General features: G+C 47.6%; 1 protein-coding gene across 1 annotated transcript in view; it reads right to left on the bottom strand.

Moving 5' to 3' along the window:
- Window positions 1-8,800: 8,800 nt before the first annotated feature.
- The window catches only part of PEX14 (peroxisomal biogenesis factor 14), a 126,232-nt gene continuing 111,607 nt past the window's right edge, over window positions 8,801-23,425 (bottom strand). Inside the window, exons 7-9 of the mRNA XM_058161282.1 lie at window positions 22,178-22,275; window positions 15,089-15,180; window positions 8,801-10,333 (exon numbers count right to left, since the gene is read on the bottom strand). Of these exons, the coding sequence (XP_058017265.1) occupies window positions 9,871-10,333; window positions 15,089-15,180; window positions 22,178-22,275 (653 nt within the window). The 3' untranslated portion in view covers window positions 8,801-9,870. The remainder of the gene's footprint in view (window positions 10,334-15,088; window positions 15,181-22,177; window positions 22,276-23,425) is intronic.

The raw sequence follows: 23,425 nt of genomic DNA, 5'->3' as shown, positions 1-23,425 counted from the left end.
TCATTAAGGCCTGCCCCTCCCTTCCTTCTGTTGCCTCCGCCTATCAAGTCTTCTGACGCGAGGGTCACTCCAGTCGGCAGCTGTTGGTAATAAACCTTCCTCAGGCTCACATGCTGTGGAGGAGGGGGAAGGGTCTAGTTGCTCCGTTTGCCTGGGCATGGAGCCAGAGCTGGGGGCTGGAGGTATTTCTTCTTCTTCAGCCTGTCTGGGCATGGAGCCAGGGCTGGGGGCTGGAGGTATTTCTTCTTCCGTGTTCGGAAGCAGATAAGAAGACCCTGGCTGAGGTGAGATTGGACGAGACACAACACTATCTATCTATCTATGGCTGAATCCCATCTATCTATCTATCTATCTATCTATCTATCTATCTATCTATCTATCTATCTATCTATCTATCTATCTATCTATCTATCTATCTATCTATCTCTGGCTGAATCCCATCTATCTATCTATCTATCTATCTATCTATCTATCTATCTATCTATCTATCTATCTATCTATCTATCTATCTATCTATCTACCTACCTACCTATCTATCGATGGGATTCAAGTAATTTAACAACCGGTTCTCTGCCCTAATGATTTCTTCCAACAACCAGTTCACCAAACTGCTCAGAAAGTTAACAACCGGTTCTCCCGAAGTGGGGCGAACCGGCTGAATCTCACCACTGCGACACTTCCTTTGCACCGTTTTTACAATTTGAGGAAGGGGGGGGGAGGGAAAACAACCACAACGAAGGCTGAAAAATTCCCGCGTCTTGGGGACAACTGGAAAAAGCCGACTGAAATTTGTGAGAACTTCAGGTACGACCCCAACTGGACTGGGATTACTAAATCGGCCCGCCATGAAAAATCTAGAGGGGGAAAAACATTTCCGTGCAGGATCGCTAGAAAGAAAGGGCAATCCATGGAAACAGGACAGGCTGATTTTACAGGAATGAATCACTCTTTCCCGATATTAAAAACGAGCCGCTTCATCAAACAGGTTGCTGTCTTAAAGGAGTTCTGTTCTCACTCCGGGTTTTATGCCACTGAGCCCCGCCCCCAAAGCTGACTTTGATTGGGACAGAGAGCTCTCTGTGTATGCTCGAGGAATGTCTTCCTTTGTGACTTTCCCACCACGAAAAGTCCGAGCTGAGAAAACGTTGCAAGGGTCCACCCGTGCAAACTCGAGCAAAGTTGGAACTCTTCCTGGCACAACCTCTCTCTCTCTCTCTCTCTCTCTCTCTCTCTCTGTGTGTGTGTGTGTGTGAAATGTACACGTATCTACACATCTCAAGGGGCAGGGTGGGAAACGCAGGCTTTCAAGGGCAGGCAAACTCCTCAAATCCCAGCATGAAAGACTTGAAGGAGGGGACATCTGTGTACTTTTTATGTCCAGCATCTGCACCAAAGACAAATCCCTTGTGTGTCCCATCACACTTGGCCAATAAAGAATTCTATTCTATTCTATTCTGTTCTGTTCTGTTCTATTCCATTGCTTATTTCTACTCTACTCTATTCTATTCTATTCTATTTATTTTATTTTTATTTATTTATTTTGCCAAACACATACTAAACAATATATATAAGCATGAAATAAACACACAAAATGAATACAACCAAAGGGAACATTAGGACAGGAACGATAGGGACACTGGTGCTCTTATGCAGGCCCCTTAATATTCTACTCTACTCTACTCTACTCTACTCTACTCTACTCTACTCTACTCTACTCTACTCTACTCTACTCTACTCTATTCTATTCCTTAATTCTATTCTATTTTTTTGAAAAAATGACACTTCTCTCCTCTTCCCCTTTGGCAGGAAAGAACAAAATTAAAACCAAATAAACACGAGGATTTTGAGTCAACAGGCACGGATCCTCTGATCCTCATACCCTTGAAGTGATGGCCCAGCACTCACCGTGTCCCCCCCTCCCCAAATGCCACCACTGAGCACCAGGGACAAAGCTTTCCAAAATTCACGGCAGAAAATGCAACAAACAGGGCAGGGCGACCGGTGTCCTAAGGAGGTCTTGTTGGGCATCACCCACCTATCCTGTGAAGAGGTGCCACCTGGGCACGGGGGGGAGGGGGCTGGCCCACTTGGGGTGGGTGGGAGAGAGGGAGAAGGCCAGCCAGGAGGCCTGGGCTCCACAAACAGCAGACACCGTCCCTTTGAACCCGAGAGTTTTAAATCCCTCCGCTCGGCACCGAGAAGAAGGACCGGAGAGTGATGCCAACGGAGCCTCTGGGCTTCTCTCGTACCCAGAAGGGGAGCTGCGAAACTACAAAAATAAAAGCCTAGCCGAGAAAGAACAAGGGGGAAAAATATCTCCTTTTGTAGAAGCGCCCTTGAGCGAGGGAGCGAGAGCTTCTGCCCCATTTCAAATATTTTTACCTTATTTGGGTGACAGATATTATTTTTCTAAAGAAAGGGGGAAAAAGAGAGAGCTGGCTGTTCTCCTCCTTTGAAGGAGGCGGGGGGCGGGGGGGGGAGGAAAGAAGGCAAAGCCAAATGTCGTTCAGGAATGTCCCTGACCTTCCCTACCCCAGTAAGACAACAGGCTGCAATCCAACCGATGCATTTATTCATCCGGGGCAGCTATAAAAAGGTGAAGGAAACAGAGGGACCACATTTCTCCTTCCTTCTTTTCTTTTCTTTCTTCCTCCAACCACATCACGCAAAGGTGAGGCTCTTTGTATCTTTTCTTTTATGTACACTGACAGCATATGCACCAAGACAAATTCCTTGTGTGTCCAATCACACTTGGCCAAATAAAAAATTCTATTCTATTCTAACAACGCACGCTTACAACCTGGCAGCACAACAGCCACACTTACAACCTGGCAGCACAACAGCCACACCTGCAGCTCGGCTGGACAGGCGTCGGGACGCAAAGGTCGTAATCTATAAACCGCGGCGGATGGCCCTTGAGACTTTTTATGTTTGTGGGTAGGTAAAACACATTTACAGACCCCTCACATCCAGGACATAAACTGTTTCAACTCCTACCCTCAAAACGACGCTATAGAGCACTGCACACCAGAACAACTAGACACAAGAACAGTTTTTTCCCCCGAAGGCCCTCACTCTGCTAAACAAATAATTCCCTCAACACTGTCAGACTATGTACTAAACCTACACTACTATTAATCTTCTCATCGTTTCCATCACCAATCTCTTTCCACTTATGACAGTATGACTGTAACGTTTTGTTGCTATCATTAAGGGTTAAATTGCAACCTATGACCATCATTTGTGTTGTAAATGTTGTACCTTTGATGAAGGTATTTTTTTTTCTTTTTCTTTTACGTACACTGAGAGCATATGCATCAAAACAAATTCCTTGTGTGTCCAATCACACTTGGCCAATAAATTCTATTCTATTCTATTCTATTCTATTCTATTCTATTCTATTCTATTCTATTCTATTCTATTCTATTCTATTCTATTCTATTCTATTCTATTCTATAAAAGAATCCAGCGAGTGACACTTGGGACTATCTGGCTTGGTTTCCCAAAACTTCCCCAAGGAATTGTGTGGTTTGGGTTTAGCAAATAGAATCCGGGGTTTATCTGGGATTTATCAACCGTGGTTTATCGTTTCATCTCCTGCAGCCTTAAAGGCCAATTTCTGCGCAAAAAGTGTAGGGGAGGCAATCGCAGCAGATATGCAGCACCGCCGAGAAGTGACCCCCTGGCAGGTGTTTCAGTAAGCAGCGTTGCTCCAGCGGACCAACCTACCTTACAAGGTCGTTGTTAGGGGGGGAAAGGCGCGCTCGGCACGTGCCTTTGAGCCCCTCACCGAAAGAGCAGCCTATAAATCAACATAGCCTATAAAGGAAGATTTACAAGCAAACAAAGACCCTCAAATGTAATAGTTTTTAGTTGGAAAACAAAGGTTGTTTTGTTTTACTTTTTTTAAACTTTCCGTGCAATGTAAAACGGTCGCTTTTCTGGCTGACCACTTTTCCCATCTACGGTTTGACCTGACTTACAAATGCTTCACTTCCCAAGATGACATTCAAGGCTCTAATTTATGGAAAAGGGCCCTGCTGTAAATTATTGGGCGCCGGGTCTTGGAAAACAAACCTGTGCAATCGGGATACATAATGTATCTATCTATCAAATATATATTGCTGATAAAGAAATAAACGGAGACTAGTATAGATCTATTTCAAGCTTTTTAACTTTCATCAGCTAGCCATACCTTACTCGGATTCAAACTTGGGCTGCCTGCGTATTAGGCAGTTGTATTAACCTCTGAGCCACACATTCTCCTCCCTTTATCATATATATATATATTTATATAGTTGTAAATAGGTCTTGGCGTATTCGGGTCTTTTCCCGTGTAAGGTTGAGAGTATCTTGGCGATGTTTCGATTAGGTCTCACCCGTCATCTTCAGGCTGGTGCTTATGGCTTCGTGGTTTGCTTGCACAAGCATGAAGCTGTAAGTACCCGCCTGAAGATGACGAGTGAGACTTCGTCGAAACGTCGCCAAGATACTCTCAACCTTACATGGGAAAAGACCCGAATACGCCAAGACCTACATACCTATACCCGTGAAAACCTACAAAAACAAATATTTGTAAATATATATATTTACAACCAACGAAGGAAAACAGCAAAATGCAAGCGGCCAGAGCGAAGGCTGATCCTGGGTTAAAAATAAAAATAGAATAGAATAACAGAGTTGGAAGGGACCTTGGAGGTCTTCTAGTCCAACCCCCTGCTTAGGCAGGAAACCCTACACCACTTCGGACCAATGAAAGGTTGCTTTCCGTTTTGAGCAAAATTGTAGATTGCCGGGAGATTGGTGAGGATTTTAATGATTCATTCAAAGGACAACCTGCGCCTTAAATTGGTCTTCACGGCCGGGGGAGGGGCAGGGGGGGGGAAAGAGATACAGGCCAACCTCGCCCTATTCTACCTCCCCAAAGAAAGTCCTGCTCAGTTAGATCTTTTAATGAGCCACTTCACAACCAAGAGGACAACGCATGACCAAGTTCACAATCTGGTTTGCCCTCGACTTCTTCCAAAAGTCTGCCTCGCTCCTTGCAAAACGGCGGCCCGCCGTTAATTTTTTTTTTTTTTTTCACCTGGGCTGGCCTGTTTCTTCTCTTTTTATTAACGCCGCCGATGCTGAAAGGCCAGTTTGTTTTCCCTCCCTGGTCTGTACCCTCCTCTGGCGTTTGAACCTGTTGTTTGATTTCGACGAGGCTTCTTGGCTAGGCGGGAGGTGAACCAGAGGGAAGGTGGGTGGGTGGATGGAAATCTGCTGGAAAGTGCTTTCGAGCCCTCTTTAAAAATTTGCCCTCTTTTAGCAAAATCTTAACGTTCTTCGTGGACATGAAAGGAGGGGTGGGGGAGAGAGAGAGAGAGAGGGAACACGTCTGCCTTTTCATCCATTTAAGGAAGGAGAAATCATCACATTCAATAACAGGTCTAAATACAGTAATGGAACGGTCCCTTCTTTCGCTCTCTCGAGCGAGTGCGTCCCGTCCCCGTCCCCCCAGCCTCGCAAGCCAGGATATGTCACCCTGTACCAGACGCGGGGGTTGGCAGGGAGGGAAGAGATACAGGCCAACCTCGCCCTATTCTACCTCCCCAAAGAAAGTCCTGCTCAGTTAGATCTTTTAATGAGCCACTTCACAACCAAGAGGACAACGGATGACCAAGTTCACAATCTGGTTTGCCCTCGACTTCTTCCAAAAGTCTGCCTCGCTCCTTGCAAAACGGCGGCCCGCCGTTAATTTTTTTTTTTTTTTTCACCTGGGCTGGCCTGTTTCTTCTCTTTTTATTAACGCCGCCGATGCTGAAAGGCCAGTTTGTTTTCCCTCCCTGGTCTGTACCCTCCTCTGGCGTTTGAACCTGTTGTTTGATTTCGACGAGGCTTCTTGGCTAGGCGGGAGGTGAACCAGAGGGAAGGTGGGTGGGTGGATGGAAATCTGCTGGAAAGTGCTTTCGAGCCCTCTTTAAAAATTTGCCCTCTTTTAGCAAAATCTTAACGTTCTTCGTGGACATGAAAGGAGGGGTGGGGGAGAGAGAGAGAGAGAGGGAACACGTCTGCCTTTTCATCCATTTAAGGAAGGAGAAATCATCACATTCAATAACAGGTCTAAATACAGTAATGGAACGGTCCCTTCTTTCGCTCTCTCGAGCGAGTGCGTCCCGTCCCCGTCCCCCCAGCCTCGCAAGCCAGGATATGTCACCCTGTACCAGACGCGGGGGTTGGCAGGGAGGGGGGAAGAACAACAGGGGACCCCCCCATTTTTCTCCAAGATGAGTTTTGCGGGAAAGGAGGAGAAGACGCTCACCTAGGCTGCCCCGTCTCTCGGTCTCCCCCCAAGCCGGATGGAAATGAATCAAAGAGAGAAGCAATTTAGAATTAAGGAGAAACTTCCTAACAGGGGGGGACAATTAACTAGCGGAATGGCTTGCCACCAGAAGTTGTGGGCGCTGCCCTCACTTGGAGGTTTTTAAGAGGAGACTGGACAGCCACCCGGCTGAAATGGTATAGGGCTGTGATGGCGAACCTCTGACGCGCGGGCCAGAGGTGGCACGCAGAGCCCTCTCTGCGAGGACGCGCGGTGTCGCCAGCTGCTCTCCTGGTTTCTGGTGCACATCGGTGTGCCGGCCAGCCGGAGCGCTGGAAAATGGTCTGAAAAACAGTCAAAAACTGTTTTGGGGGCCATTTTTTGGCCCCAAAACAGCCGAAAAACATAAACAGCTTGGTTTAAGGGAACACCGGTTTTTGGGCACTTTTGGGAGCCGTTTTTTGGCCCGAAAAATGATGCGAAAAAGCCCAAAATACAGCTCTGAAAACAGCCCGAAAACTGGCTCAAAAATGGCCAAAAAAACAGGCATACGCGAGCCGGCCAGCTGGTTTTCGGGTTTCTGGCGCTCCAATGCGCCCACATACGCCCTCATGTTCTGGCTTGGGCACTCAGTGCCGAAAAGGTTCGCCGTCACTGGTATAGGGCAGAGGTCGGCAACCTGTGGCTCTAGAGCCGCATGTGGCTCTTTCATCCCTCTGCTGCGGCTCCCTGTGGCCGGTCGGCTTCACAGTTGATGGGGCTTTCGGTTAGGACAGGTAGAGGAAAAAAGGAGGCCGCGCTAGGAGGAGACTCTATGGTGGGGGAACCAGACTTCCGATCAGCTTCAGAATTGAATGGGGGTTAGGACCTTTGTGGCTGTTTGAGTGTTTAAGGTTGCCGACCCCTGGTATTGGGTCTCCTGCTTGAGCAGCGGGCTGGACCAGAAGACCTTCCAAGGTCCCTTCCAGCTCTCTTCCGATTGACGGTTTAGAATTTGCAAGAAGTGGATCAGAAATGATTCTGTCTTGCCCCAGCCGGCTATCTGAGCCTCCTCGCGCAGAGCGCTACGGAGCTTGGCATGTCAAGGCCAGCAACTTTGCACCGGTTCGCTTCGGGAGTCCCTGGAGCTCGTCTCTGCCAGTCAGAGGAGACAGCCGCGAGATCAGTCAGCCCCGGGATCTCCTAAATATCATTTGAAGGGGGGGGAATCGAATAAATTTTGCCGTTATTCCGCCTTCTTTTTGTGGGGGGGCTGGGGGTGTCTCTGCCTTTAAAGGATTTCCCCGAAGTAATTATTGGATCGGTTAAGTTGTGCCATTCTCAGCAGAAGCTGGCTCCTGGGTTTGTTTGCTTTTAAATAGGCTTCCCACAATCTCCTAAATCAGAAATTCGCTTTTTTACAGTTCTGGTTCAATCTTAGTCGGTTAGATTAGGAGCTGTGTGGTAGCGCTTCCTTCCTTGCACATAGTTGCACAGACAGACAGACAGACAGACAGGGGATTTCATTTCCCCTTGCACACATCTTCGTTATTAGGATAAACTTAAATAGAATCATACTTGGGTTCCCCAACAAGTGAATTGGGTACTTTGCTTTTTTAGAGGGGAAAGGGCACCATCAGGAGAAGCTGTTTAACAGGCAGATTTAAGAAGCCTCCAAAGCCCCCACCTGCAACAGCCCTAGCCAAACCACAGTTTAACAACAGGTACGTGAGTGGATGACATCAAGACTTAACTTTGGTTCACCAGCTAAGCGAGATGCTAAAATTTACAAACTTACAATGAGGGTTGAGTATGAGACATGTACATGAGTCGCAACCTGGCGGACCAACACATATCCACCTGGCTAATTTAAAAGCCCCCCAATTGTTGTTTTTTTGTATAGTCCCCGCTCAACGCCTTGTGCAGGCAAATAGCAAAACCCACAAATCCTTTGTCCCAGGTGAGAATAAATGCCTGCCTGTTTTTCTCAGAAGCTGATCCTTTGGGGGCACCCGGATTTCTGCCGCTTCGTTTATCTAGGATCATCCAGAACCAGAAGAAAAGAAACCACAGAGTTAAAGGAGAAATAATGAAAGGGAAGGTTAAAGGAGGAGGGTGGAATTTCAGCTGTTGAGACTAAAATAATCGGTTTAGTTTCTGAAGGACCCAACAGCGACAATCCCCCCTTACTACCAAGATCCTGAGTTCATTTGCTCAAGTGAAAACCACTGATAACTGAAGGAAAGAAGGAAAGGAAAGGAAAGGAAAGGAAAGGAAAGGAAAGGAAAGGAAAGGAAAGGAAAGGAAAATATAAGAAGGGAAGGGAAAGGGAAGGGAAGGGAAGGGAAGGAAAATATAAGAAGGGAAGGGAAGGGAAAGGAAAGGAAAAGGAAAAGGAAGGGAAGGGAAGGGAAGGGAAGGGAAGGGAAAGGTAAGATAAGGAAAGGAAAGGAAAGGAAAGGAAAGGAAAGGAAGAAAAAAGGAAGGCAGATATAGACTAGCCACCACCAAGAGTGAAACAGTGGTAACTCATATTTATTACAATTATGTACAGTCATATTTTATACTGGAATTCTATACATGATCACACAGATGAGCACGTTTCGCTGCGTCCTCTGGGCGAGGAGCAAGAAGAGGAGGCTCGCGATGTTTCGTCACTGGTTTCGAGGCTCTTTTAATGACGGGAATGGAAACCGAGACCGCGGCGACACCCGAGGACACGACGCCAGAGGTTTCTAAAAACCCGAGTTCTTTTCTCCACCCAACCGGGCCAAAGACGGGAAGGAGGGGAGGGTGTGTGTGTGTGTGTGTGTGTGTGTATGTGTCGCACACACAGGCCCCCATCCATGAGGGAAAGATGGCAATAGCTCCATTGGGGGGATCGAGCCATGTTGGAGCTGAAGCCCCAGCGGCCACAGCCCAGCCCCGCGGAGGCGGGGAAGGTGGAACTGTGCCAAGCGGAAGGGGGGTCTCTCCAGGCGAGAACGGGACCCGCGGAAAGCTTCTGGCAGGTTCCCAGACCTTCTGATGGTGGAAAAAGCAGGAAGGGGGTGCGAGAAAGAGGGCAAGGGGGAACAGAGAGGGGGTTCCCACGGGCCTGAAATCTCCAAACTGTCTCTTGGGCGCCAGCAGCCTTTCTGCAAAGAAACCAATTTGAAAGCCAAGAGCGGAAGCAAAGCAAGCACCCTTTGGCTCTCTGGGCTGAACGCAATAAATAAAGAGGATGATCGAGGAAGGCCAGAAGCCCCCCCCCGCCCCCAAGAGAGGAAGGGCAGGTGGGAATGAGGGGTCTCCCCATCCTGCCAATGGAAACGTTTGTGCTTGCTTAGGTAGCTGGATGGGCGGGAGTCAATTTGGGGGGGGGGGAGAGAATGATGAGCGGAGCGGCTGGGTCCACGGAGGGAGAGAGCGAGAGGAGACCTGGAAGGGGGTGGGGCTGCAGTAGAGAGGCGGGGAGGGAGACGAGGGCCCGTCACCTGCTTGGCGGGGTGAGATCGGGGCGAACCACAGAAGTGAGGCAAGGGGGCGATCGGAGCCTTGGCGAAGGAAGATTGAGATGGGTGGGGGAGAACAGAGGGGGCCGTGAGCTAGTCAATTTCGTTCTCGTTGCTAGCGCCTTCGGGCCTCCGCAGTTTCTCCACCTGTTCGTTGATCTGCCCGTCGCCTCCTCGCCGATCCTCGGTCTGGACATCCTCTTCGTCCGGACGGTTGTCCTCCTCTTCCTCCTCTTCTTCTTCCTCCTCCTCTTCTATACGGGCCTGCTCCTCCCGCTTCTCCTCTTCCCCTTGCACCTCCATCCGCACCTGGCCCGTCAGGTCGATCACCGCCTCCCCTTCCTCAGCGGGGCTCAAGAGATGGCAGCCCACTTTGGTCCCTTCGGGGCTGTGGTTTTCCTTGACGGGCGAAGGGGAGTTGGACTCGTTGCTGACCGGAGAGATGTCGCTGCTGGTGTTATGGTTGTTGGTCACCGGGTTGGAAGGGGAAGCGGGCTTCACTGGGATCTGCCAGGAGAGGATTTTGGGGGCTGATGGCGAAGGAGGGAACTGCCTTCTGGAGAAGAAGAGGGGAAAAAAGAGCAGCAGGTTTGCAATTTTTTTTTAAGACATAAAAGGAAAGAATTTTTCCGGGATGGACGCTCTTCAATTACTCCTATGGCTAAGAATTAAGTCACTGCAATAGTAAGTCAACTCAGGGTCAACTACACACACACACACACACACACACACACACACACTTCTTTTTACAGCTTCCAGGGAAGGACATCTATGGGCATTTAAAAGAAAAATGCAATGTTGGAAACTGACTGCCCGTTCAAAAAAAAAAAAAAGCCTGTGACACTGGCCGGGTCCTCTCCAGATGTCTGGGCTGGTGCAGAGGAAAGGAAGGGCCGCTCAGCCGGAGGGCAGAAACCATAGAGATCGCTGGACAGACGGGACCGTCTTGAAGGGATAACAGGCCGTTTCCTGTTTCTGGGAAATCCGGGAAGGAGGGGTGGATCGTCTCAAAGATGCCACCTACAAGCGGTCCTTGACTTACAACTACCTGGTTAGGGAACCCTTCGAATGGCACTGAAAAAAACGTGATTTATGATGATATTTTTTTTTACGCTTAAAACTTTTTTTTAAGTCTCCCCATTGTCGCGTGATCAAAATTTGAAGTCTCGGCAACTGGCATGTATTTATGACGGGCTCACCTTTTTGTGACCTTCCAACAATCAAAAGTTAATAGGGAGGCCAGATTTACTTAACGACCAACTTGTTACTAACTTGACAACTGCAAGAATTCACTCAACAAATGAGGTCAAGAAAGGTCGCAAAACGGGGCAAACTCCCTTAACAACCGTTCTTGCTTAGAAATTTTGCCTGCTCGCGGTCGTAAGTCGGGGATTCCCTGTGATTTATTTGGGGCAGGGATTTCGGGGTCACTGATTCAGCCCGATTCCCATTCCACAAAAGCCATACAAGGGAAGTCTTGGCTACCACCCCCCTCCACCCCCCTCGCCCCCCGTGGGATGTTCTGAGCAAAAGGTAGGCTGCTCTTAGCCAGAGCAGTTTTACGAACTTTATCTGCCATGCTGGGTTCACCGGCCAACTTGCTGTGCCCAGCTCACCGAGGGACAATTTAACAATTTCAATTTAGTTAAAAGGTAAAGGGTTCCCCTCGCACATCTGTGCTACTCATTCCCGACTCTAAGGGGAGATGCTCATCTCCGTTTCAAAGCCGAAGAGCCAGCGCTGTCCGAAGACATCTCCGTGGTCATGTGGCTGGCGTGACTCAATGCCAAAGGCGCACGGAACGCTGTTCCCTTCCCACCAAAGGTGGTCCCTATTTTTTCTACTTGCATTTTTTACCTGCTTTCGAACTGCTAGGTTGGCAGAAGCTGGGACAAGTCACGGGAGCTCACCCCGTTATACGTGGCGCAAGGGATTCGAACCGCTGAACTTTCCAATCGACAAGCTCAGCGTCTTAGCCGCTGAGCCACTTACAATTTAGTTATGTTAAGTAAATCTAAAAAATCCTTTAATTTCTGTCGTTCACATTTCATTCGGTCCTTCCTTTTGCATCCTTCCTTTAGTGCTTCCGATTCCACCAGAGTCAGAAGAATTATTTGGGTAACTCTTGTCTTGCAGCGAGAGGTCCTGAATAGTTGGAGGCCGTGGTGGGCTCACTTCCCAAGGCTGGCTGGATTCGTGTAGGGTTCCCTGCCTAAGCAGGGGGTTGGACTAGAAGACCTCCAAGGCCCCTTCCAGCTCGGTTATTCTATATTCTGTACATCTCAGGCCTTTTTCTAACTGACCTTGGAGCGTTTCCTTCCTCGAACAGGGTTTTATATTTCTTGCTCTGGGATTCCCTGACCCAAAAGTCATTCCCATGTAAGAATCCTACCCCCCACTCCCAAAATACTTGACACAAACAGCCCGAGCCACTCCCAACCTCCGCTGGGGAAGCCCCCCCCCTCTCCACAGCCCCCCTCTCCTCTGCATGCAGAGAAGCAAGTGCCACCCCCCCGCCATCATTCACCGGTATCGTAAATGCTATCAGAAATTCAATTTAAGAGACTTTTTCTCGGATCCCGGTGACACGGGCTCCTGGCTTTTTCAGCGAGGGAGGGAGGGAGGGAAGGAGGGCCCCGGCTCTGTTTATTTATTTTAAGAAATATATTTTCCAAGAGCACTTATCTCCCCAGCTGCATTAGCACACCAGCCCACACCCCCCCCCATCCCACTAACAATAAATGAATTTCTCCTTAATGACAAGATGTCCTCCCGCGGACACACAGATACAGCACGGCTGCCCTTGTGCTAGCTCGCCTTGACGCTACCGGGCAGGGACTGAATATTGAAATGGGGGTTTTTGTGGGGCGGGGGGGAGGGGAAGGGAAGGGGGGGCTGTCTGGGGGGTCCTCTCTCTCTCCCCACAGCTCATCAGCGCCACCTTCCCCTCCGAGAGAGTCGGGCCTGATCAAAGAATTTGGCAAATAACAAAGGGACACCCCTCCATACCCTTTCTGATCTCCCCCCCCCAAGGTGCCCCGGGCCCGCTTGGAGATGCTGTTTTCGTTTTCAGCCCTTGCCGTTTTAATGTATGAAACATTTTTTAAGAAAACCACATTGCAGTTACCTTCTGGAGCAAAATGCCCCTCGGACACACAAAAAACAACCACCGAAAAACAAAAAACAGACAAGCCACAAGTGGAGGACTTCATTCGGACACGAGTACGAATTCTCAACGGCTCCCACCATCAGCCGGGGATTCCCTCTTCAGCATGATTGGGCCGAATCTCATTAATTACTTTAATTAGAGCGAAACTGTGAGCAGAGGGGTCCCCGAGGATCATCTACTCTAGCCTAAACGTCCCCCCCCCCAAAGTTAATTAAAGTCATCTAGTGCTGTAACATTGACCGGTTCCTTTGGGCTTCTACTCAAGCACCCTCGTTCCTTGCTGGGCTACTGGGATCGATGGGTCGTTCACATGGCTTAAACTCCTTCGAAAGGGGGCTGACCGACTGCCCCCACGTCTTGTGGCACAGAGTTCCGCGGGTGAATTCTGTGCCCTGGGCAGCAGGAGCCCTTGCTCCTGTCAAACTGGAAGGTTCCTTCACTGAATGACCACATTATTAAGTTCTCCTGACAGTTAAGAACAATAAATCCGTGGAACAACTTGCCTCCAGAAGTTGTAAATGCTCCAAAACTGGAAGTTTTTAAGAAGGATAACCATTTGTCTGAAGTGGTGTTGGGTTTCCTGCTTAGGCAGGGAGTTGGGCTAGAAGACCTCCAAGGTCCCTTCCAACTCTGCTATTCTATTCTGTTCTGTTCTGTTCTGTATCTTTGTTCTGTTCTGTTCTATTCTATTCTGTTCTGTATCTCTATTCTGTTTCTCTGTTCTATTCTATTATGTTCTGTATCTCTGTTCTGTTTCTCTGTTCTGTTCTATTATGTTCTGTATCTCTGTTCTATTTCTATTCTATTCTATTTCATTCTATTCTATTCCCTATTTATTCTCTTCTCTTCTCTACAATTCCTATTCCTATTCCTATTCCTATCCTATCCTATCCTATCCTTTCCTATCCTAATTCTATCCTATTCCTATTCCATCCTATCCTATCCTATCCTATCCTATCCTATCCTATCCTAATTCTATCCTATTCCTATTCCTATCCTATCCTATCCTATCCTATTTCTATTCTTTCCTATTCCTATTCCTATCCTATCCTATCCTATCCTATCCTATCCTATCCTATCCTATCCTATCCTATCCTATCCTATCCTATCCTATCCTATCCTAATTCTATCCTATTCCTATTCCTATTCTAAGGCAGTGAGGAATTTTCTTTGGCACATCTGTGTTATGACCTGCATCTAATTTGTTTTAACGTTGTTCCACTTCAAAAGGACCGGACCATTTTAATTTCACCTCCTGAGGATTCAATCGGGAGCCCCAAAGCCGAATATATCTAAAATAATCGGACGAAGAAATGACCGTGAGAGGACTCTTATAAACGGCGTTTATAAAGCCACCAAATGGGTCGGTCGCCTGAGAACCGAAGGCACCCAGTGGCTGCCGTGAAGAGATTGTGCGGAAGGAGACAGAAGAGAGAAAACATCCAGGCGGCTGAAGTGTCTGTGAATTGTGTTTTTTCAAAGGATGAACCCAGAGGGATTTTTAATTTGCTAGGTTGAGATGTGGCTCTATTCTCCCTGGTCCTCATTTCGTACGCAACCAAGTTTCATTTTAATGTGCGCCGATTAGTGTACATTCAAAGCAGGGGTGAAATGCTCCCAGTTAGGACCAGATCGCCCGATCCGGTAGCGTTGGCGGCGGGTGGTTCAGAGAACCGGTAGCAAAAATTCCTGCTCCCCCCAGGTCCAACTGAGCCGCGCAATCATCAGAGGTTTTTTTTTTTACTTTTAAAAGCATTTTTTCTTCAGCCGAAAAAATGCTTTGAAAAGTTAAAAAAAAAAAAAGGCTCTGATGATTGTGTGGCTCAGCTGGGATCCTCAGAGCCTTTTAAAAGCATTTTTTTCTACAACCTCTTCGGCCGAAAAAAAAATGCTTTTAAAAGCCTCTGATGATCAGGCAACTCAGCTGGGATCACCAGAGGAGCCTTTTAGAAGCATTTTTTCGGCCGAAGTGGTTGTAGAAAAAAATGCTTTTAAAAGTAAAAAAAAAAAAAAGGTGGCCACACCTACCCAGTCACATTACCCCCCCAACCAAGCCACGCCCACAGAACCGGTAGTAACAAATTTTACGATTCACCACTGATCCAAAGTGACAATAAAGTTAGTTATCCTTTTATTTCCTACCTGTTCAGGAGGAGCCCTTTTAACGAATAGATCTCCGACTTCAGCTCACTGATACTTTGAGATTCCAAAATCCAGTTTGTCGATGTGGTGGCCTAAAAGGGAAAGCAGTGGCAGGGATCAAAACCCAGGAAAAATGCCTCCCTTAAAATGATGGAATCCCAAAATGGGTGTCTAGCAGTGGCTACCTTGCGAGTGAACTTTGTAAAAATTGACAGTTGTTTTTTTTTCAACCTAGAGGTGTCAACCAACAATAGGCCCCAGTGTGACAAAATGGCCAGTAAGGCTTTGTGGGACAGAATTATTATTATTATTATTATTATTATTTTTTTAAAAAACCTCCCTGATAAGTGACGTCTCTTGTCTTTGCCGGCTTTAAAAGCAAGGATTAGATGAATGTGTTTCGAGGTGGTTTGGTTTGGTTTGGTTTGGTTTAGAATAGGAATAGGAATAGGAATAGGAATAGAATAGGACTATAAAGTAGAGTAGAGTAGAGTAGAGTAGTATAGAATGGAATGGAATGGAACTATAGAGTAGAGTAAATAGAATAGAACTATAGATTAGATTAGAGTAGAGTAGAGTAGAGTAGAGTAGACTAGAATGGGACTATAGAGTAGAATAGAATAGAATAGAATAGAATAGAATAGAATAGAATAGAATAGAATGGGACTATAGAGTAGAGTAGAGTAGAATAGAATAGAATGGGACTATAGAGTAGAGTAAAGTAGAATATAACTATAGAGTAGAGTAGAGTATAATACAACTGTAGAGTAGAGTAGAGTAGAGTAGAGTAGAGTAGAGTAGAATAGAGTAGAACAGAATGGGACTATAGAGTAGAGCAGAGTAGAGTAGAACAGAACAGAATAGAATGGAATTATAGAGTAGAGTAAATAGAACAGAACTATAGAGTAGAGTAGAATAGAATAGAATGGGACTATAGAGTCGAGTCGAGTCGAGTAAAATATAGACTAAAATAGAATAGAATAGAATGGAACCGAACTATAGAGTAGAGTAGAGTAAATAGAATAGAACTATAGATTAGATTAGATTAGATTACATTAGATTAGATTAGAGTAGAGTAGAGTAGAATAGAATGGGACTATAGAGTAGAATAGAATAGAATGGGACTATAGAGTAGAGTAGAATAGAATATAACTGTAGAGTAGAGTATAATAGAACTGTAGAGTAGAGTAGAGTAGAGTAGAGTAGAGTAGAATAGAATAGAACAGAATGGGACTATAGAGTAGAGCAGAGTAGGGTAGAACAGAACAGAATAGAATGGAACTATAGAGTTGAGTAAATAGAACAGAACTATAGAGTAGAGTAGAATAGAATAGAATGGGACTATAGAGTCGAGTCGAGTCGAGTAAAATAGGGTAGACTAAAATAGAATAGAATAGAATGGAACAGAACTATAGAGTAGAGTAGAGTAAATAGAATAGAATAGGACTGTAGAGTAGAGTAGCAAAGAATAGGACTAGAGTAGAGTAGAGTAGAATAGAATGCAGAATAGAATAGAATAGAATAGGAATAGAATAGACTAGAATGCAGAATAGAATAGAATAGAACAGAACTGTAGAGTAGAGAAGAATAGTGTAGAATAGAACAGAATAGAAACAGAATAGAATTAAAACAGAATAGAATAGAATTATAGAGTAGAGTAGAATAGAATAGGACTATAGACTAGACTAGACTAGACTAGACTAGACTTGAATCAATGGAAGGGACCTTGGAGGCCTTCTAGTCCAGCCCCCTGCTCAAGCAAGACAACCTTTTAAACCTCACCTGCTGGTTCAACCACCAAAGAGTTATGTTTCTAGGCCCCTTTGTGGACTTCTGAGAAGCCTCTCTTTGGTTCTAGCCTTCCGACGGAGGCGATTTTCAGACCTGAACTACATCACGGGTTGCTATGGGAAGACCACCCCCCACTTCCCATCCAGGTCTGCATAGGAGGGATGTCAGCCACAAGTTGTCCTTGATTTACAAGCACTTGTTTAGTGGCAGTCTGAACGACGCTGGAAATAAGTGGCTGAGGAGCGTTTTTCACACTTAGGATCATTGTAGCATTCGCCTGGTCACGGGATCAAAATTCAGATGTATGTATGATGTATGTATGATGGTCGCAGTGTCCCAGGTCATGTGATCCACTTTTTGCAACCTTCTGACAAGCAACAGGGAAGCCGGAGTCACTTAAACAACTGTGTTACTACCTTTTAGCAGCTGCAGTTGATGTCACTCAACCATGTTAAGAAAGGTTGTAAAATGAAGGGGGGGGGAAACACTCCCTTAACAAGCTGTCTTGTTTAGCGACAGAAATTTGGGGACTCAATTGTGGTCATCGGTCAGGAATTGCTCGTCTTCAGTAAATCTGAGCTGGTCCAGGCGGGTGTTGCATAATAATAATAATAATAATAATAATAATAATAATAATAATAATAATAATATTTTAATTTGTATACCGCCCTTCTCCCGAAGGACTCAGGGCGGTGCACAGCCAGAATAAAATACAAAAAGAACAGCAGATAAAATATTAAGAACAACCCCTTAAAAAACTTATAATCCTATATACCTCTGGACTTCCGATCTATCAATCAACTACACGAGCTAATTAGAAGCTCAATGTCCAGAGCAATTTACCACTAAGTCATGACAACGAAGATGATTAAAGGCCTGGAGACAAAGACATATGAAGAACGGTTGCAGGGTTTGGCTTCGGCTAGTTTAGAGAAGAATTCGGGGGTGACATGATAGCGGCATTCCAGTATTTGAGGGGCTGCCAGAAAGAGGAGGGGGGGTCAAATTATTCTCCGAAGCACCAGAGCGCAAGACGAAAAACAACGGGTGGTTTTTCAGCAGGTTCTGATAGGTTGTGAAGAACCTGTAGCGGAAATTTTGAGTAGTTCGGAGAAACGGCAAATACCACCTCTGGCTGGCCCCCGAGTGGGGAGGGAATGGGGATTTTGCAGTATCCTTCCCCTGGAGTGGGGCGGGAATGGGGATTTTGCAGTATCCTTCCTCTGGAGTGAGGTGGGAATGAGGATTTTGCAGTATCCTTCCCCTGGAGTGGGGCGAGAATGGGGATTTTGCAGTATCCTTCTCCTGGAGTGGGGCGGGAATGGGGATTTTGCAGTATCCTTCCCCTGGAGTGGGAATGGAGATTTTGCAGTATCCTTCCCCTGGAGTGGGCCGGGAATGGGGATTTTGCAGTATCCTTCCCCTGGAGTAGGAATGGAGATTTTGCAGTATCCTTCCCCTGGAGTGGGGCGGGAATGGAGATTTTGCAGTATCCTTCCCTGGAGTGGGGTGGGAATGGGGATTTTGCAGTATCCTTCCCCTGGAGTGGGGTGGGAATGGGGATTTTACAGTATCCTTCCTCTGGAGTGAGGTGGGAATGGGGATTTTGCAGTATCCTTCCCCTGGAATGGGCGGGGAATGGGGATTTTGCAGTATCCTTCCCCTGGAGTGGGAATGGAGATTTTGCAGTATCCTTCCCCTGGAGTGGGACGGGAATGGGGATTTTGCAGTATCCTTCCCCTGGAGTGGGAATGGAGATTTTGCAGTATCCTTCCCCTGGAGTGGGGTGGGAATGGGGATTTTGCAGTATCCTTCCCTGGAGTGGGGTGGGAATGGAGATTTTGCAGTATCCTTCCCCTGGAGTGGGGCGGGAATGGGGATTTTGCAGTATCCTTCCCCTGGAGTGGGGCGGAAATGGGGATTTTGCAGTATCCTTCCCCTGGACTGGGGTGGGAATGGAGATTTTGCAATATCCTTCCCCTGGAGTGGGGCGGGAATGGGGATTTTGCAGTATCCTTCCCTGGAGTGGGATGGGAATGGAGATTTTGCAATATCCTTCCCCTGGAGTTTGGGCGGGAATGGGAATTTTGCAGTATCCTTCCCCTGGAGTGGGGTGGGAATGGGGATTTTGCAGTATCCTTCCCCTGGAGTGGGGTGGGAATGGGGATTTTGCAGTACCCTTCGCCTGCCACGCCCACCAAACCATACCACACCATGCCCACAGAACCACTAGTAAAAAAAATTGGATTTCACCACTGGTTGGAAACTAATCAAGGAGAGAGGCAACCTGGAATGGAGGAGAAACTTCCAAACGGGATATTTTTAAGAAGAGTCTAGACAGTCGCTTGTCTAAAATGGTACAAGTCCTCCTGCTTGAGCGAGGGGTGGGTGGGCTGGACTAGACGACCTCCAAGGTCCCTTTCCAGCTCATTCTATTCTATTCTAATCAAGGAGAGAAGAAATCTGGCATTAAGGAGAAAACTTCCTAACCGGGGGGGGACGGGGGACGGGGGGGACGACAATTAACCTTTCGTCACGAGCTTAAAACACACTTATTCATTTGCGCAGGACTGGATTAGTTTTTAAATTTATATTGGTTTTAAATGGGTTTTTATTATTTATATTGCTTTTTAATTCGGCTTTGTAGAATAAGTTTTTTAAATGTGGTTTTAGTGTGTATTTATATGTCTTTTACTTGCCTGTGAACCGCCCTGAGTCCCTCGGGAGATAGGGCGGTATATAAATGTGATTAATAAATAAATAAATAAATAAATAAATAAATAAATAAACCGGTGGAACAGAAGTTGTGGGCGTTTCATCACTGGAGGTTTTTTAAGAAGAGACCGGACAGCCACCTGTCGTGAGATGGTACAGGGGCTCCTGCTTGAGCAGCGGGTTGGACTAGAAGACCTCCGAGGTCCCTTCCAGCTCTATTCTGATCGTTCTGTTTTGCAGGAGAGATGAGTTGATTCCAGCGGAGATTATTTTTGCCCGATTGTCCTGCGGTGGTGGGGGCAGTGTGGTGTTGTGGTTAAGGTGCCAGGCTCAACTGGGGGTGGGGGTGGAAAGAGGGCGGGGGGGGGTTGGGCTGGAGACGCCCTGAGAGGCAGGGCACATCTGTCTGAAAACAACCACCCTGTGCCCAGCTCAGAATGAATGGAATCGGGATTTTCCGCTTTGCCGATGCCGGCCGGCAAGGTTTCAACCGGGAGCTTCCAGAGTCTGCTCCGGCTGGCGTCGTCACAGCTGGCAAACCAGGCACAGATGTGGTCCCCAAGGGAAAGCCAGATTTCCCCACTCCACGGCCGCCTGGCAGCCACCGTTTTGGCTCCGGCGGCCGTTCGCAAAGCCTACAGAAGTACGTTAAGAAGAGAGCTTTCCGAACTAGCTCGGCCTGCCAAAGGCGCATCTGTTGCCAGATGCTGGAGGATTTCAGAAAGAAAGGGGAAAAAAAAAACCCTGACATATGGGCCTTTTTAAGACAGCCTCTTTTAAACACACCAGAGAAACTGACGCAGACATACACACAAACACACACAGAGTGGAAAATGTACAGTCTGCAGCTTGGCCTTGAATCTTCTCCTTTTCTCTCTTTCTCTCCCCTCCCACATGCCCGGCTTTTGAAAACCGGGGGGCCGTCAACTCCTCTAATTGCTTCAAGCCTCTCTTTTTAATTCTTACAACGTGCGCCGGGATAATAAGCGGGATAGGGAAACTTAACGCTGCAGCTGAAAAAACTCTCACTTTTCCTGTTTGGTTTTTAAACGGCTAAGCTTTACCGAGTTCGGCCAAGTCTGTTTCTCTCTCGCTCTCTTTACGCGCGGAGAAAGTTTTTGATTGTTAGGGTAAGAGTGCTGCTAGATTAAGCTGTGTGTGTGTGTGTGTGTGTTTGTGTATTTTTTAAAAAAAAAAAATATGGAGGAGGAGGGGAGCCTTTTGAACTCTCCCCGCCCCCCCATTTTTGAAGGCCCCCCCCCATGCTTTTTCCTTTAAAGCATGACATGTGCTCTTAATAGTAACATTTCAGACCAAGATCCTGTTTCCTGCCCGGCTGAAGGCCACCCAAGACAGCTAAAAGAGGGCATGAAATGAAACACGAATGGGTGTGTTTGTGTGTGTGTTTCTGGCTCGTGGGTGCTCTAGGTTTACCTGGTCTACCACATCCGCCCCGACGGGCCACCACCTAAATGATGGAGGTAAGGGGACCACTTAGTAATTGTTTTGGGTCGCTTCTCCATTAAACCTTGCCTTACACAATGTAAGCCGCCCTGAGTCTTCGGAGAAGGGCGGGATATAAATTCAAAATTTAAAAACAAAACAAAACCCTATTCGACCGATCCCTTGAGAGTTTTTTCGGGCGGCACTGGCAGTGAGCTAGAGCGGTGGTCACCAACTGGTGGTCCGTGGACCACTGGGGTGGGTCCGCGAGAAAATTTGGGTGGTCTGCAGAACAATTATTTGCATTTTTTTAATATTGCACTGAATCAGGGGTCCTCAAACTACATCCCCCTGGGATGGATACGTGCAATGAACGTTTGGGTTGCTGCAGAGTGTCTCCCCCTTTGGGGTCTTTTTGTGTGGGTCAGAGGGGGGCAGAAATTCCGACTTGGGGGTCTGCTTCGGTCTCCTGGTGTGGGGCTTTGGGCGAAGGCTGGAGGGAAGTGCCACTGATGGTGAAGAGCCGGAGGGCCTCGTTCCAGTGGGACTGTCTCATGGCCTGGAACTGGCTGACCATCTCAGCCCGCTGAGCCTCCAGGAGCCGGTACCTGGCCTTGCACTCCCGCAGGTCTTGCCTCTGTTTGGAAAGCCTATGCTCCTAGTCCTCAGTGAGGTGCTTCTGCTGAGCCTCCTTCTTGGCCAGATCCAATTTGAACTGAGCTGTTTTGCCAACTTTTTCTCATGGTGGCTGCTTAGCTCCAGCAACTGCTTCCTGTTGGGGCCCTAAGGAGCCTGAGTGGCGAGTAGAGGCTGGCTAGGTGCCCCTCGGCGTGAGTGACATCAAGTTGGCCACACCCAGCCAGTCACATGACCACGTTGCCACGCCCACCCAGCCGGTCCTTAGGCAGATCGTATTAGCGGTCCTCAGGATTTAAAATGATGAATTTAGTGGTCTCTGAGGTCCGAAAGGTTGGGGACCCCTGAGCTAGACTACTACTGAACATGGAGGTTCCGTGCAGGTTTCCCAGCCATCTGATTGGTATGATGGTGGGGGGGGGGAGGTGGGAGGGGAGAAAAGGCTCAAAAAAACTTTGTGGTCAATTGCTGGAAAGATTGTAGGTGAGTCGGGAAGCGAGATACCTTGGAGGTCGCCAGTTCTTGGGTTAACTCCTGGATTTTCTGCTGCTGTTGAACGAGCAGCTCCTGGACGGAGGCTAAAGTGGTCTGGAGCTGAGTCACTGTGCAAGGAAAGAAGAGAAAGCTGGTTAAATCAGGACAAGGAAAAGAACGAGATTCCTCAAAACACCGAGCGGCAGATCTCCCGCATTTCTTGCCCCCCGGTCTGATTTATCTCCCGGCTTCCATTTCCTCCTCTAACTGCTTGTAATTTATCGGAGCTCTGCGTAATCTACCTGGGCTGCATCTCATCTTCCCCATTCCTACTTTATCTCCCCTTTGTATAGATGTCTGTAGCTCACAGGGTATCCGTCTGAAACCTCTCCCTCCTAATTATGACCGCCTATGATTTGCACGCTTCCTCTGAATGGCTGCAGCGTCAGGGTAATTTATCTGCCTCCAGGGTAGGCCAGGAGAAAGACGCGTTGGCGTTGCCCGGCCGCCCAGGAAGGAAGCTGGGGGCAAAAGGCAGACAAGAGTCTACGGGCCTCACTGGACGGTGGAGATCCCTCCGAACGCACGGCAGGGTCTGCCTTCCTCACACACACACACACACATACACACACACACACACACACACCCTCTTCAGAAAGACACATGAGATCTTTCCAGAGGTTTCCTAGTTTCTTTCTTTCCTTCCTTCCTTCCTCCCACTCTTTCCTTCCTCCCTTTTCCCACTTCTTCCTTCCTTCCCTTCCTCTTCCCACTTCCCTTTTCCCACTCGTTCGTTTGTTCATTCATTCCTTCCTTCCTTCCACTCCTTCCTTCCTCTTCCCACTCTTCCTTTCTTCCACCCCTTCCTCTTCCCACTCCTTCCTTCCTCTTCCCACTCCTTCCATCCTTCTTCCCACTCCTCCTCCTACTCTTCCTTTCTTCCACCCCTTCCTCTTCCCACTCCTTCCTTCCTCTTCCCACTCCTTCCATCCTTCTTCCCACTCCTTCCTTCCTTCTTCCCACTCCTTCCTTCCTCCCTCTTCCCACTCCCTCCTTTCTCTTCCCTCTCCTTCCTTCCTCTTCCCACTCCTTCCATCCTTCTTCCCACTCATTCCTCCCTTTTCCCACTCCTTCCTTCCTCCCTCTTCCCACTCCCTCCTTTCTCTTCCCTCTTCTTCCTTCCACTCCTCCCTCCCTCCTCCTACTCTTCCTTTACTTTACACCTCTCCTATCCAATCTTCATGAGCTGACAGTGGGACAGTTGACCCTTCCCTATCT

This window comes from Ahaetulla prasina, chromosome 18, assembly GCF_028640845.1.
Source record: "Ahaetulla prasina isolate Xishuangbanna chromosome 18, ASM2864084v1, whole genome shotgun sequence".
Taxonomy (NCBI): Eukaryota; Metazoa; Chordata; class Lepidosauria; order Squamata; family Colubridae; genus Ahaetulla; species Ahaetulla prasina.
Note: the sequence above shows the minus strand (reverse complement) of the source record. Positions and strands in the feature narration are given on the sequence as shown.